Source organism: Varanus komodoensis, unplaced genomic scaffold, assembly GCF_004798865.1.
Source record: "Varanus komodoensis strain SLA01 unplaced genomic scaffold, ASM479886v1 scaffold14_1, whole genome shotgun sequence".
Classification (NCBI taxonomy): Eukaryota; Metazoa; Chordata; class Lepidosauria; order Squamata; family Varanidae; genus Varanus; species Varanus komodoensis.
Genome location: NW_025335438.1, coordinates 16,786,513 through 16,801,554, shown reverse-complemented (window position 1 = coordinate 16,801,554; position 15,042 = coordinate 16,786,513). Strand labels below are relative to the sequence as shown.

Sequence of the window (15,042 nt, the reverse complement as noted above, 5' to 3'; positions counted from 1 at the left end):
CTTTAGAACTGATAGGTTCTTTTCCCCAAAGCTCCTTCTTTGTATTTTGATTTTTATATAATTATAAGTTGACTTAGGTGCCATTATTATAGCTGAAGGGATATAAATGATTTTACAAATAAATTATGTTTGTTTTAGAATAAAAGTGACTGGATATTTGCTTCCAGACTGTGATCCAGCCGTTAAATGATATAGTAAAAGTGCACGTTAGGATATACATTTAACAAAATACCTAGGATCTAGATTTAATTCAAAACTTTATTGATAGCAGCAAAATACACTAGATAACTGCTGTGGATTTATGTGAAAGATGGCTTTTAAAGAGTAGACACTTCATAGTTATTGGTGCCAATAAATGTTGAGAACCCAGAATTAATACCTTTCATGTAAAATGCCACCATTGTAATAAACATTGGAATAGTTATGCACATGCATATGGCATTCAAAACGCTCTGGCTAACATTGGCCAATATAGCTCACTAGAAGTCCTGTTGGTTAAACAGATTAAACATTATTGTATTTACCGTAACTCACCATATGACTTTGTTCATGTGTACTTAACAGAGTATAATACAGCCTGTCTACACAAGGGGGCAACCTTGTCTTTTTGTCTGGTGCAAATGCCATCATTTGATTAAATAAGTTTTGAAATGAATCATTTAAATAACTTTGATTTCTAGTATTTCAGTACCTTTTTACTGATTGTGAAAAACATAGACCTTTAGTACCCCACAAATGTGATAACCTCACATCAAAAATTTCTTCTTTACCACATCCAGTGAACTGATGGCTAAGGATAGACCTCAGGCAGGAGATAATTTATAGGGCTTGAAGATTGACAAACTCCTATTTTCTTCCTATTCTGCATCCTATTTGCTTCCTATTTTCTTCAACTTCCACTGCAAAGTAAGAAAAGTGTCTTCTTGGTGGTCTTTCATTCTTTTGCATGCACTACAACAGTGAATGAGAGTTAGAGACATTTCTGTTCTGGTGATGCCAAAAGCAAGTGAAAAGCTCCAGGGATTGTAAGCAATAAACTTTGACAGAATTCTTTATCCACTACATCAGATGTTTTCTGGTACCTTGTGCTGGTATCTCAAAGTAGTGTCAGTAAAAAGAGGATGCAGATCTGAATGTCATTTGATAACATTCTCTCCCAGAATGCCTAACTTACAGGATCTGTAAGCATCCGTGTAACAAAAAATGGTGGTATTCTTTACTCTGAAGTAAGATGCTTGGGCAAGAGACAAGAACAGGTCTGAATTTTGCTGATTGCAGGCAGGGCATTGTCTACCACTGCCCATTTTCATTCACAGAATTTTATGAGGCATCCAGATACCACTATCTTCCACTCATAATCCTCCCATATTTCCCAACACCGTTTTCCATTCTTTTTCTGACCACACTATATCTTCTGACTCTTAGTGTTAGGACCCATACACTTTTTTGCTTCTATGGAAATGTAACTTTTGTTACAGCTCCAGAGATTAATGTGCTCAGCATGATTCTAATATGGTATTAAAAAGAACTGGATATAGCTGATAGGAATTTTAGTCCAACAATATCTGGACTATCCACAAATTGCCCATCCCTGATTTAGAACATGAATACTTCTGTGTTTACAACTCAAATCTACCATCTTCTTATACAATTCCTGTTACTGCCTACATCTGGAATGTGGCAATAATCCAGTAGTCATTTTTAGGATTGGTGAGTTGGCCAAATCATGAATTACTCATCTTTTCCCCCAGATAGTTGTCAATTTACTTTCTGCAAATCAGATTAGTTGTTAGCAGCTGACACCTAAATTGTAGCCTTGTGCACAATCATACATGCATGTGTACACAAATTATTTAAGACCAGGCATCTTTTGTACATAACTAAAACCATTCTGTAGTTTTATTGATATTTTGTGTAGTTCACATATTTTTGTACAGCAAACATAACACTGTAGGCCACAAGAAGCTGCAGCACTATTGTTTAATAGCAGCAAGTTATATTTTTTATCAGGGTATGTGGACAATAAATAGTCTGTTTCTTTGGATATGAATGTCTAAAATGAAATTTTGCTGCAGCTTCATAATGTGATAGCTATTTTACAGAGCTTATACACAAAAATATATATGCAATCTTTTGTCTATATTTTATACAAGTACAACAGTAGTTTGTGAATACATTTTAAAGTACATATACATGATAAGCAACGCAATTTCCCATATCACAGGATAGTAATTTTAAATGAAATACACAAATTCAGTCTGGAATGCATTTCTATTTTGACTCAAAATCTGTATCATTAAAACATTTTAGCACACAAGTCCAAACATTGCTCACTATCTAAAAATATAATTTCAGCAATCCAACTCAGGTTCAGGTGTCATCCTTTTTATATTGTTTCCCAGTTTGTCAATATTCAAAGGGGTCTTAGAAATAAGTATGTTCTTCACTTCACACCATATCAAAAGCCCCCTTTCAATTGTCATCTTCTAGTTTTGAGAATAGGCTTATCTGGGTATAATTTGCATGTCCAAGTTTCTCCTTTTGCAAGTGCATATGAAAACATGGTGGTGTACAAAAATCATTAATGACAAATTAAGTCACAGTATAAAAATATATCATACATCTATAAATCTAGTATAGGCCTTTCTCTATGGATAAAAATACATCAGTCTAAATGAGACAGGGAGGTCTGTAGCACCATGAGAGGAGTTGTATCCCAAGTTATATTAGCAGCATGATCCACTATATTTGCAGGAGTGTTTCTGAGAAGATAAACATTCATTCTGGTTCAACTGTACCACTGAAGCTTATACTGAAAAGTATATACATGCATTTAGCAATAATCTGTGTCATTTTTAGGGTTAAATACTTTTCAAAAGACATGGACTTTCAACACACCACCACCCTTATAGGGATTAAGGGACTAAAATATATTTTAATTACCATGGCATCACTTTAAATGGTCTTCCTTTAATGTCAAATAGATGGCTGTTTTCACTATATACTGACAGGATGCAGACAGGCAACTGAACCTACATGATGTACTCCATAGCAAATAATGTATAAGTTTTTATTACTAAGAGGCACGTCATTTTAAGCTGCTAAACCAGTGTATGAGACAAATACTTAAGAGCTTAATCCTTCTCTTTATACAGGCACAGGATCAACCCTATTTGAATTTCAACAGCAGCATAGCTATGGTAGGACATCATATCTTTAGAACACTGCTTATTAAACATTCTGAAAGTTGCAATCCTATGTGTATTTATTTGGAAGTAAATTCCATTGAATTTAGTGGATCTTCCAGGTAAACATACATAGGACTGAGATGTAAGGCTGAACTCCTGTGCCTATTTTCACACATGTAATTCCCACTGAAATGTGTGGGACTTACCTAGTATTAGTGGGCACATGACTGCAACCTCCAAGATTTGAGTATACACTTAACTAATGTTGACCACTCAATTTTGGACTGCTATTAAATGGCAGTAGAAGACGGCATAGTTTGAAACATGTAAACCAAGAAATCCACTGTAAAACCCTTTAAAAAGACACACTGGTTCTGTGCAATATAGCAAATTGATACAAAAACACTTTAAGATGTACCTGTTAAAAGTTACAAATGTTTACCATTTTGTACCCAAAGCATTATACCAAAGGCCCACATATGTCATCTAATGGCACTTGAAAAATTATAATATAAGATTTTATAATAGAAAGCATAACCTGTAAGAAATTATCTTTTATAAGGTTTAGGTTTTCTTTTTGAAAGTGCTATATCTTGTATTATGTGTAACACAGAAGTTGATCGGAGCTTTAGTTTAAAACACCCATACTTACACACCCACATACATACGTACATACACACAAACAAAACACACACACACACACACACACACACACCCAACCTACAATACATAAAGAGCTCACTAGGCAAAAGATCCTGAAAATATGTACTCTTAACATTCATTATTAGCTTAATAAAGCAATCAGGTCTGGCTCATGTTTTAGTCAGTATACGGTTTTTGAAAACCTCTACTGCCAAATGAATAAATCACTCTATTCCACAATTCACTACTAATAAAACACAAGCAAATTATATATATAATATTTTTAAAATCCATAGCAGAAGTTTAGAAGTTGTACAAAGTGTGGTGTATGATCAGCCAGCACACACCACACTTCACTCTTAAGAATTAACCTGGTAACTACAAAATAGGCTTTAAGATTGACATTTTTTATCGCCAACAAAATTTCTGCCTAAATGATAGTCATAAAGCACTAATGTGTAAATAACGCCTACACTGTCATTCTGCTTCCATATATTCATACACTTTACTTCAGTGGCTTGCACACAAGGTATAGCTACATGAAGTACTAACTGAATGAGGTTCAATATCTTGTCTGAGGTCCTACTACTTATTTGAAGTGCACCTGTCTCTTTAATCAATCCCATTTTTGATCCTGAAGGAACTGCCATAACAATATGGAGTCTTCATATGTATAAAGAGTACTGGAAAAACTAGTTTTTAAAAAAATCAAGTTAACCAGCAACTAACACTGAAAACAACATTGCTGAAACATGCTTTGTACATACCATCCCTGTCAAACACCGTAACTAATGTAGTGGTAAGCCTCTGTTAGAAACTGAAAGGTTAAAACTAGTTCAACTCACTTCTGAAATAAGTGTAAAACTTTTCCAACAGTTGTCTGATGATGTTTCCCAGTAACAAACACAATAGTTTGAATTGAAAAAATGGACAAAGAAGGCCAGCATGTGCCATAAGGTGTTGATCATATTCAACATCTACAGAAAAGCACTTTCGGTTGTTTAATTTCCTTATAGGATACGTTTCATTTGAAGAGGTAAAACCTTTCTATCCTTTCTAGTACAAAAAAAGAAGGAAATTTCTACTAGCTTTATGCCATTTGGACCATAAAGTATTTTGTACTATTTCCAATTTTCTTTTGATATGTTTTCCCCTTAAAATGATGGTGCTAAAAGGCTGGAAAGCAATATTGAACAAATCATTCCACTAGAGATATATTTTAGCAATCTGTTTCATAGAAACTAAAGGAAGCGATCATGCAGCAGAGCTAGAGTCTACTTTGAGAAAGTATTCTCACAGCATATTGGAGCAGCTTGCAAAGTTTTGAAAAGGTATTTTCCTTATTAATACATCCTTATTTTAATGCCTTTGGAACATAAACATTTATAAAAAGTTACCATTCAGTACTAAAATTTAAATACATCAGTATAAAATAGCAAAATCACACCTGCATATTGTTCCTACGATAAAAAAGTAGGAACTAATGATACAAATATTGGGAGCAAAAGCTCCTCAATGGGAGCAACTTTTGTTTTTGTGAAGTATATTTTAACCACTTTAAACCTATGTATTCATCCACACAAATTACTGGAGAGAATTATGCATTTTTTTAAAAAAAAATCCTCTTAAAATGACAAGGAATACAATATTTCCAAGTTATAGCAAAACTAGATTTTGCATTTATATATCACAGTTATTCCCTCTTTTGGTTTTCAGGGGATAGAGAATAGAAAAGGGTGTTCTGGAAAGCAACATAAATGTGACATACAGCATAAGTAGCCATTTTTTGTTACTTTTCCTAAATACCCTTGTATTAGGTAAAAGTGGCATAAGCAATATGCTTTTACTTCACTCCTAAGAGTCCTGTTCTTAATTCTTGGCATTGAAAAAAGATCACTAGCCAAATACCCAGGTATGGTAACTGTGATTACCACCTTTGTTGTTTTTAGGGCATGATTACACATCATGAAACACAGCTTAAAAGATCTACTCCAATGAAAACATGGAAACATGTATTTGCAAATGTACATTCATTTTCTGACTGCAAGCTAATCAAATTGACAGCATATAAAATGTTTGTGCTGGATTTAACCCACCTTCTGGATGACATCTAGAAAAGATGGTTTTTTAAAAAAAGAAATAATGAAGTTATATTTTATATTTCAAAGCCAGCTCTTAATTTTTCACTTTTTAAACTTGCTAATTAGGCATACTTTTCTTGCCAAATTATACTACTTTGTAATTGCACTTAAATGAGAGAGTTCTTCCTCTCTAATCTGGTGAAAGTATTTAAGCAATTGTAGATCCTTCCAATCTTCTAAGAAAACTATAAATGCTCTACAGTTTTTCATACAACAGTAACAAATGTATTCATAAATCAGTATTTTAGGTTACAAAGAAAGCTGTATTTTTAGGAACTGACTTGTATTAATATTAGTGCTTTGTTGCTATTCTTAAGTTTTTAAAATAGCCACCATTCCATTGACCTATGGAATTACCAAATCTTAATGAAGTTTTAAAATATGGGACATGTAACATTTTGGGAATGGTTCTTTATATGTGTGTGTGGGTCTGTTGGCAGTGTGAATACAGACAGTTTTAAAAAATAAAAGTAAACAATTGTGAATGAACACATTCAAAATATTTTAAAAGTTAATTTGAATTTCATACTGGCTTAATGAAATTGGTACTGTACAAAAGTAGATTTACAAATGACATAGTAGGCACTACATTAATCTAAGGCATTTCTACAAATAAAATTGTCACAAGGCTATTTTTCATCCTATTGGAAAGCTTGATGGAAACGTGGTAGGGTTGTGGTTGTGTTTAGACTGCTTGTGAAAGCTGCTGACAGTGAATGCAAAGACCCAAGCCCTATACCATTACCAGGGTCTTGTGGATCTTGTGCCTGTGGAGGAAGCTGAGTCATAGATGAATGTGCCTCCTCCTGTGTGTAACCCATTCCAAGATTTCCCACAGAAACAGAAGGATTAAAAGGAGGTCCATTTACTGGTATAAAATTGAATAACTGAGAAAAGTCCAGTGATGGTGTGCTTAGAGGTTCACTAATAGAAACAGAACTTTTAGAAAGGGCAACATCCCCAGATCCATCATCTAGTGGACCTACTTGAGAATCCAACCCTAATTTAGATGAAGATGCTTGAGAATCTTGGGATGAAGGCATTCCACTTTGCAATTCCATTAAGTAACTTTCAATTTCCCCTTTCAATGGCTGCTCTTTATCAGACATAGAAACTGTATACGAGGTAGAACTGAGTGGATATTTTAAAGAAAGCTGGTGAGAAGGGTGGACAGATTCCATATCTATTGGACAAGACATTCCTAAAGGTAATGATGTGGCAACCATTTGGTGTGCAGATGTTGAGCTCTGCATGGACTGAATCTGAGTGTTGTAGAGATTTAACTGCAAAGTGTTTGTAAATGGCTTTGATGTCAGTTCACTGGAAGATAAAGACATCACTGGAAGCAGCTCATCCTTTATAGGCACAGAAACATTGCAAGTAAATGGGTCTAGAAGGTCCATTGGCTCTGTTTTGACCTTCAGAAGTTCTTGGTTATGACTTTTCTTCATATGCCGTGTTAGGTGATCCTTCCGGCCAAATCTCTGTGCACAATACTGACAAAGGAAGTCCTTTCTTCCAGTGTGCACTACCATGTGTCTTCGGACATCCTTGCGGGTGTAAAACCGACGATCACAATGTTCACACTGGTGCTTTTTCTCTTTCACCCCACCTGATGATTTGCCTGCGTGAGTTTTTAGGTGCTCTAGCAACACCCCTGTGCTTTCAAATGTTTGCAAACATACTTTACAGGTGAGGTCACCACTTGTTGCAGCATGCAAAGCCAGGTGACGCTTAAACCCAAGCTTCGTGTTGTAGTTCTTTCCACATTCTTCACACTTAAAGGCCTCTTTATTGGGATTATGTGTATGTAGATGGTTCTTTAGGTGATCTTTTCGATGAAACATTTTCTCACAATAATTACACTTGTGGGTTTTCTCAGGAGAATGAGTAGCCATATGCCTTTAAACACAGATATATTCTGTAAGTAATTGTTTTGATCAAAAGTACATGTGTTCATTTTTAATGGCTGCTAAATACTGTGCTATTCCCCCCTCCCAATTTATTTTGCAGAAGGCATGTCACTACAAACATTGTGTCATACTTATATATAGCAAATCACACATTACAAGCCATTTCATTTTGATTGAGATTTTAGTTTGATGATTAAGTTACTTTAATAAAATATTTCATTATGTGTGAATAGTTGATTTGTGTCCATAGCCAAAATACTCAGTCAATACACTTATTTGCAACAAGTTGATACAACTGAAAAACTTTAAACTTTGAAACACACACAGAAACTCAGATAGTAACTTATAATGCTGTGCACTGTAGTTTACAATTTTACAATCTGATGTCTAAATTAACTAACATTTCCTCCCTGAAAATCAGCTGAAGTGTACACAGATATAAACGTTTACAAAGCTTAAAATGGCCAACAAATGATAATAAAATCTGAAAAATAAATAGAGTTTAATACCTTAGTAATTTGTACTTAGAAACAAAGGCCTTGGTGCAGTCTTGTTGCGTGCACTTGTAGGGCCTCTCTCCTGTGTGAGAGTATGAGTGAACCTTTAATTTCTCAACACTGTTAAAGGCCTTGTCACACAGTTGGCAGGGAAAGTTTTTTCTTGGTTTGGATTCACCACGCTTACGTTTCCCTGAAGGGACTTTCTGGGTATCTCTTACTTCTGACAAATCACCAGGAATGACTGTGGCCATCGCAGCCTAAACCAGGCCTTCTTGTTGGACACTTGGGAATTGCCCAACTCCACTAAATGATTTAGCTTTAGATGGCTTCTCAAGTTTCATGTGGTCGTTAAAGAAAGCAAAAGGGGACTGGAAAAAAAAAATAAGAAACAACTATTTGTAACTACACTTAATTTTGAAGTTTACTTGCTATGTGATGCTTTTGAATAAAGCTTATATAAATTAGGTTCAGCTGGTCTATTGTAATATATGTAGGCTCCTTCAAGCTATTTATAACAGCTCAAAATTCACTGCTCAGGATGGACAGATCCACATGTACCCTGAAACTACATCTTGCACTTTTTAAGTCCTTGAACTAATGTAGCAGAGTTCCTGGAACTTCTTAAGCAAATAAAAATTAATCTGGCTGACTTGATGTGATATGGATAGAAATGCATACCATCTATCAAAGAAAATCAGTGGTTATGTAATCTGAAACACTGTACATGGTAGTGAAAATTAATAGCACATGATAGAGAACCCCATGGACTGTACCACTAGAGAAACAAGGGAGGATCTGCATGTTTGAATGGTCCCACATAAAAATTATTCTGACCTTTAGAAGTTAGCATGTCAGGTAAAAGGCTTCAGGTCTAACCATGACTCTTCCCCCTAACATGCTAAGTTTCTGTGAACAGGGACATTTTAAAAAAAAAAAATTTTGTTCTCAGCATTTTTTTTTGTCCTCAGCAAGTTGTAACAATTTTTTATCCCAGAATTTATCTGGCCTTAAACTGACTACACATGGGGGGGGGGGGGGGGATGGCCGCAACTGCAGTTCCGTTCGTGCAGGGAAGGCGTGCGTGATCAGAGGCGCGCTCCTGCAGGAAAGACAGGCAGAATCTCAGCCATCTCCCCGCGGCTCTGCTTTGTTGCTCCCGTCTTTCCTGCAGCAGCGCACCTCTGATCACGCACGTCTTCCCTGCACGAATGGAACTGCGATCGTGGCCAGCTCCCCCCTTGGGGCGGGGGGAGATGGCTGCGATCTTGGTCACCACCTAAAGTGGTGTTTGCAACCCAAGTCAAAATTTTTCAGAAAGTTTTGTTTGTGACCTGATTTGTTTGTGAACCAAAGCGTTTGTGAGCCGAGGTACCACTGTGTATCAGAATCCAACTGACAACCAAGCATCAGTGGTAAGTTAGGCATTTAAATTTGTACTTGAGTGTTCTAGACACAAGTCCATCCCACTTTCTACCAATTTACCTAATCCCAAGTTTCAGCTGTAAGCATTACACATTTTAAAAATTTTTTGAAACATCACTACAGTATTTCAAGCATTAAAATTAAGAATGGATTCAAATAACATGGCCAAATAAATGATTAAGAAAATATAGTTAAAGCTAAATATGCAATTTACAGAGATAAACAGTTTGTGAGAACAGACAGCCATACGCATAGAAGGTATCATAACAGAATTTACACAGTCTATCTTAAGTGACTATTGCCAAATTCTGTAGGAAACCTTTCGAATCCTGTGTTCTTGTGAACACTTGGAATCTATCCATGTAACTTGGCTAATTAATTTATGAAAAATCCAATACTGTCTTAAAACATCCATTAGAAGCACATTTTTATGCATGTGTGGCCAGAATAAAGTCCTACAATTCCAAAAACTCTTCAGCCAACACACCTTGCTTGGAAAACTGAAAGTTGTAGGATTTGTTTCTATCCGAACATGCATAGGATTGTGTCCTAGAAGTTAAAAAAAATCCCATTTTCAGCAGTTGTTTTAAAATCTATTTATCCTGATTCCTCCACTTCTAACTTTTAAAAAGTATAATTGAGTTGCTTTCCACATTTGGTAACTTTTTAAATAAAAGGTGTTTACAGATTAGACGTTTTCACATGATAATTTTGCCCCATTCATGGAATATGAGGAGGGATCCATGTACCACTGTCGCCCTCCCATGGTTTCTTCCATCTTTTTTCTTAACACATAAATCTGTTAAGGAGAAAAAATGGAATGGCTGCACAGTACCTTCTGATTGGTACCACTTGGTAACCTCTGTCTAGAATTATCAAAACAAAAGACGAAAGCTTTCTGTTTACCCCTCTCCTAGGGAAAAGTGGAAATTGATTAACTTCCAGTGCAGTTTTATCCACAAAATCTGCTAGTAGCAGATTGAGCTACTAGAGGCAGATTTGGTACAGCTAGGGCTATTTCATCTGTAGAGACCTATGTCAGTGGAATGGATGACGGCAACTGCCATTTCTCCATCCAAAATATGCTTTGTAGATTTGTGCAATCCTCCAGACAATTTTGAGCATTAGGGGGAGGAAGAATCTCTTATGGAAAACTTTTGTTGATGGTGGGACAAGTTGGTTTCTACCCATTAAATTTTACTTTCATAAGCTTGGATCCTAAAGTTAGTTAAAATTTCCAGCACTTTGCCTCTTTCCTGCTGCCCCCTGGAAAAACACTCTACAGGACTTCCAGTTTTCCAGGGTAGTGATGTTTAAGGAATCTGGTTTGGGGAAGAGAATCTATTTTCTTTGCTTGGCTCCTCATATGCCTGCCTGCTTTCTCTCTGCTCTAAGCCCATTTCACATTGAGAATTCAGGCAGGCATCTGGCAGAAAGTGAGTCCAATTGCTATGTACTACAATCCAGATATAACTAGCACAGGTCTAACTAGCAAGGGCAGTTTGTGCACACGCTGCTTGTGTGGCTGTTGTGAAAGTGGAGTTCTGCTTCTACACATATGAACTGCAGGCTTTGCTTTTGTGCTGTACATGCTGATTTAATTGCACACATATCCTAAGTCCACCTCCTAACTCTGCTCTGCCCGCGTCCTGTATGTTTGCCAGATTTTTGTACATTGTTACAGCAGCATTTGCACACACAAACTGTGTGTTGCCTCATGGACAACAGGAAAGATGCCTTTGTGCAAATTTTAGCTGTACAGGAGGGCTGCACATGTGCTGTGGGCAGTGAGGACATATTGCCACCCGTGGCAGGAACTACACATGTACACTTAGCACTGTCCGTAATTGGTGTACATTGTGTTTGGTGCATGGGGACTGCATACTTAGAGAGAGAATAATTCAGTGCAAAGAAGGGCCCTGCTAATGTTCCTGAGTTTTTGCAGACTTGATCTTGGTTTGGCTCACTTCCTAGGCCAGAGTCAAGCATAGGGAAGAAGTTTGGCAAGCACAAAAAAGCCAGATTTCAGGCAAATCTTTGCACCACTAACCCAGGAAAACTCTTCAGGGAGCACAGGGAACCACAGGGAATTTAGGAATAGTTTATTCCATGGACCTACCTTTAAATTAATTTACCTTAGGCACTACCTACTTTGTTAGTAACTTCTACCTCATTTTATTTGTAAGAATGAAATCCTATCATGTTTAGACAGAAAGAATTCCACAACTCCCAGCATTCCCCAGCTGGCATGCTGGAGTTGTAGTTGTATCTTCTGTTTAGACATGTATATCACTGTGCCTAAAGGACTTAGTCAGATTATCAATTCATATCAAGGTCCAATCACATTATAGCCCTTGTAAAATGGTAAGACTAGATGTTAGCTCTGAAGAGATCTTTTTAATCACTTTTGTTTAACCAACAAGGGTATGACTTTTGGGTCTAGAGATACTTTTCTTTTTCTTGTAGGATGTGTGTTCTAAAACCAAAGGGTCCCCAAACAAATTGAGACAACAGAAGTGTTCATATTAAAATTACTTACAGCATGATAGGGAAAGCTGGGCCATGTCCCCCATCAACAGATGCTCTGACCAGGGATTCAGCCAACATACATGCATATCCTCCACCTGATCATAGTTAGGCAATCAAGCTTTGTACAGCTTCTGATTGCTCAAGTGGAAATCCTTAATGTTTCAGTCTTTAGGGTCAACTACCATTTGTTACACCTGCATGAGCAATGTTACTAAGCATTACACCAAGTCAGGGTTTGCATATTTTTGTAAAAGTGGTTTAGCACTATGACTAGTAAAAGTGCTGGTGCAGATGTAATGCTACTCATATTTATCCCAAAATTGAAAGGGCAAAAAATATTGATCTGAAAGGAGCTGTAGCCCTGAGATTCCTGATTGCCAAATCATGATTGGGTCACTGAAAAATCGAATTCTTAAAATTCACAGACGATTAGAAAGGGAAAGCATGCCTTTTTCATAACTAGTAGTGTCAGAGGCAATTTCAATAGATTTGGAAAACATTAGTTTCATAATACTTTAAATAACTCTATGTTACAATTGATATGCTCATGAAGAGAGTAGGAAGAGCACTGGACGTTTCAAATGACTAAACATTGTAACTGAATTTTTAAATGTTGCTGTTTTCTCAGCAATGGAGCACTATCTTCTCCAAGACATCTGATCTTCCACAATAAAACTAATGTTTCCATATCTATTGTGTTGCTATAGATATCCTATATAAACTGGGCAGTGCAAGACACAATCTGTTCCAATGAATTCTAATGCTAATTAATTCTTCCACTGATTAGTAATAAAAGAACTGCAGGTCTATTGTGAATGAAGGATACAGTACATTTAATTTCTGGCCTGACTTTTTAAAACCTTTCTTTATTGGTACCAATAACCTCTTTTAACCTATTTATCTAATTAAGGAAGTACAACAAAAAGATTCTATTATAGGTCAGTATAAGAAAACACAATACAAAACTTTAGCAGGGGAAAAAAAATAAATGCAAGAGATGTTTCAGAAATGGATAGGGGAAAAGCATGCTCGAACATCTTTGGTGCTTATTGCTTCACTGAAATTTTTCAATATATATTGCATTTTCAAACCCTTAGCTTATACCTGTGTGTCTGGAACTCAAGTTCTATTTTGCCTTGTAAGGTAATGTACTTTAGCAATCCTTTTTTTATATTTTATACTCATGACACTGAACAACTGGAAGCCTTTAGAAGAATCTTAGGATAAAACCATTAAGTAGAACTAGTAGAAGTAGAACTAGAAGGATTTACCATTTCTGAGAAATCACAAACTAGTTTTGTTATGCTCTATAGCTCTAAAGAAATTATGGAACTTATTTTAGGCCCTAATTAGAAGCAATAGCAAATAACAATCTGTATCAAAGAACATGAGTTGTGCTGGCTGGCAGGAGCCCTCCTGTAGTCACTGGTTCTTACTCCATAAACCACCTCCTCCAGCCATGTTTCTTCTGGATGTGTTTACTTGTCATTTCTAAGCCCAGCTGGAAGCACTGTAAGGGTCAAAAGCCGAGGGCAATGAGCTTAGCACTTCTTTCTTAACATCTCTTATTTCTTTTAAATTCCTACTGGGTAGGATCCAAAGATGTGCTTAGAGTTCTGCTATACCAGAGGAATGCACAGGGGCAGTGATTTTCACCTTTCCTATTGAATTCCCCTGCAAGACCTGAAAAGCTCGAGTGCCTTGGGGAATCCTTCGGAATAGCATGGGAAATAGTAATGGAGGCTGCAGGGGGAGAAGTTGTCAGCAAAAGTCAACACCTTGTCCCTTCTTCCAGCAGCAAGTTTCCACTGGATCTGTTTCCTCTAGGAACAGGAGCACTTCCGTTTACAAAAAGGAATGCCTGGATCTAAACAACTTTACTTTAGAACTATGCATTAGACCTATGTTCTAATGCACAGATCTACTGCTATTGCAGCTAGTTAGGCTCAATTTCAGATGATAAGGGAAGCATTTTAGCGTAAGGGAATGAAAGGTAGGGAAAACCAAGAAGCACATTTCAAATAGCTGTATCTGCTTTAAAGTAAGAAGAAATTCAGTCAATCAGCTATAAATTAGTCCTTAAGCCTCTCAAGGTTTCAACCCATTTTAAAGAGAATATTTCAAAGAATGTGCAGAACCATGCTGATTCAAGATTAGGTATCAAATATTCCTTTTTAATTGATGTAGATTACTCCTTTTTATATTACTGTTGCAGTGGTCAGGATTCAAGAGGGACTGCACATATATCTAAAGCACAAGGGGACAACTGATCTCCCATACAACACCATCTTCTTTGCTGTTGAATGCTCCTCCAAATGCTACTCCATCTTCTCTGCTGTTGTATGCCTTATACTTCATGAGTAGCTTTTGGGGAGTTGGGAAAGATGAATGCAAAGAACTGCTGTAGGAAAGGAGGATCAGAAAGGTCCCGCTGTGCATGCAGTGCAGTACGTATGGTCCTTTAGAGCCCAACCATTTAAATTTCATTTTGCTATTTCTGGGGTGAATATCTAAATAATTAAGTCACTTGCTTATTACCCTAACTATTTACAGCTAACTCAACTGTGGATGTACAGGCTGAGCAATGCAGATAGTATTTTGACATTGATGTTCAAATATTACACTTTTCAAAGACCAGCTGAAAAAAAATTGAGTAATAATGCCTATTTCCAGCTTCAGCATATTATTATTCACATTGGTTCTTTCT

The 15,042-nt window shown here is 36.5% G+C and overlaps 1 protein-coding gene across 11 annotated transcripts in view; it reads right to left on the bottom strand.

Moving 5' to 3' along the window:
• Positions 1-1,868: 1,868 nt before the first annotated feature.
• Positions 1,869-15,042, bottom strand: part of PLAG1 (PLAG1 zinc finger) — a 40,035-nt gene continuing 26,861 nt past the window's right edge. For 9 of the 11 annotated variants that reach the window (XM_044423875.1, XM_044423873.1, XM_044423881.1 and 6 more), the window contains 2 exons: positions 8,394-8,752; positions 1,869-7,873 (listed from right to left, as the gene is read on the bottom strand). In XM_044423875.1, coding sequence (XP_044279810.1) covers positions 6,613-7,873; positions 8,394-8,635 — 1,503 coding nt within the window. In that variant the 5' untranslated portion in view covers positions 8,636-8,752 and the 3' untranslated portion in view covers positions 1,869-6,612. The remainder of the gene's footprint in view (positions 7,874-8,393; positions 8,753-15,042) is intronic. The other 2 variants (XM_044423882.1, XM_044423883.1) reach the window with 1 other exon arrangement.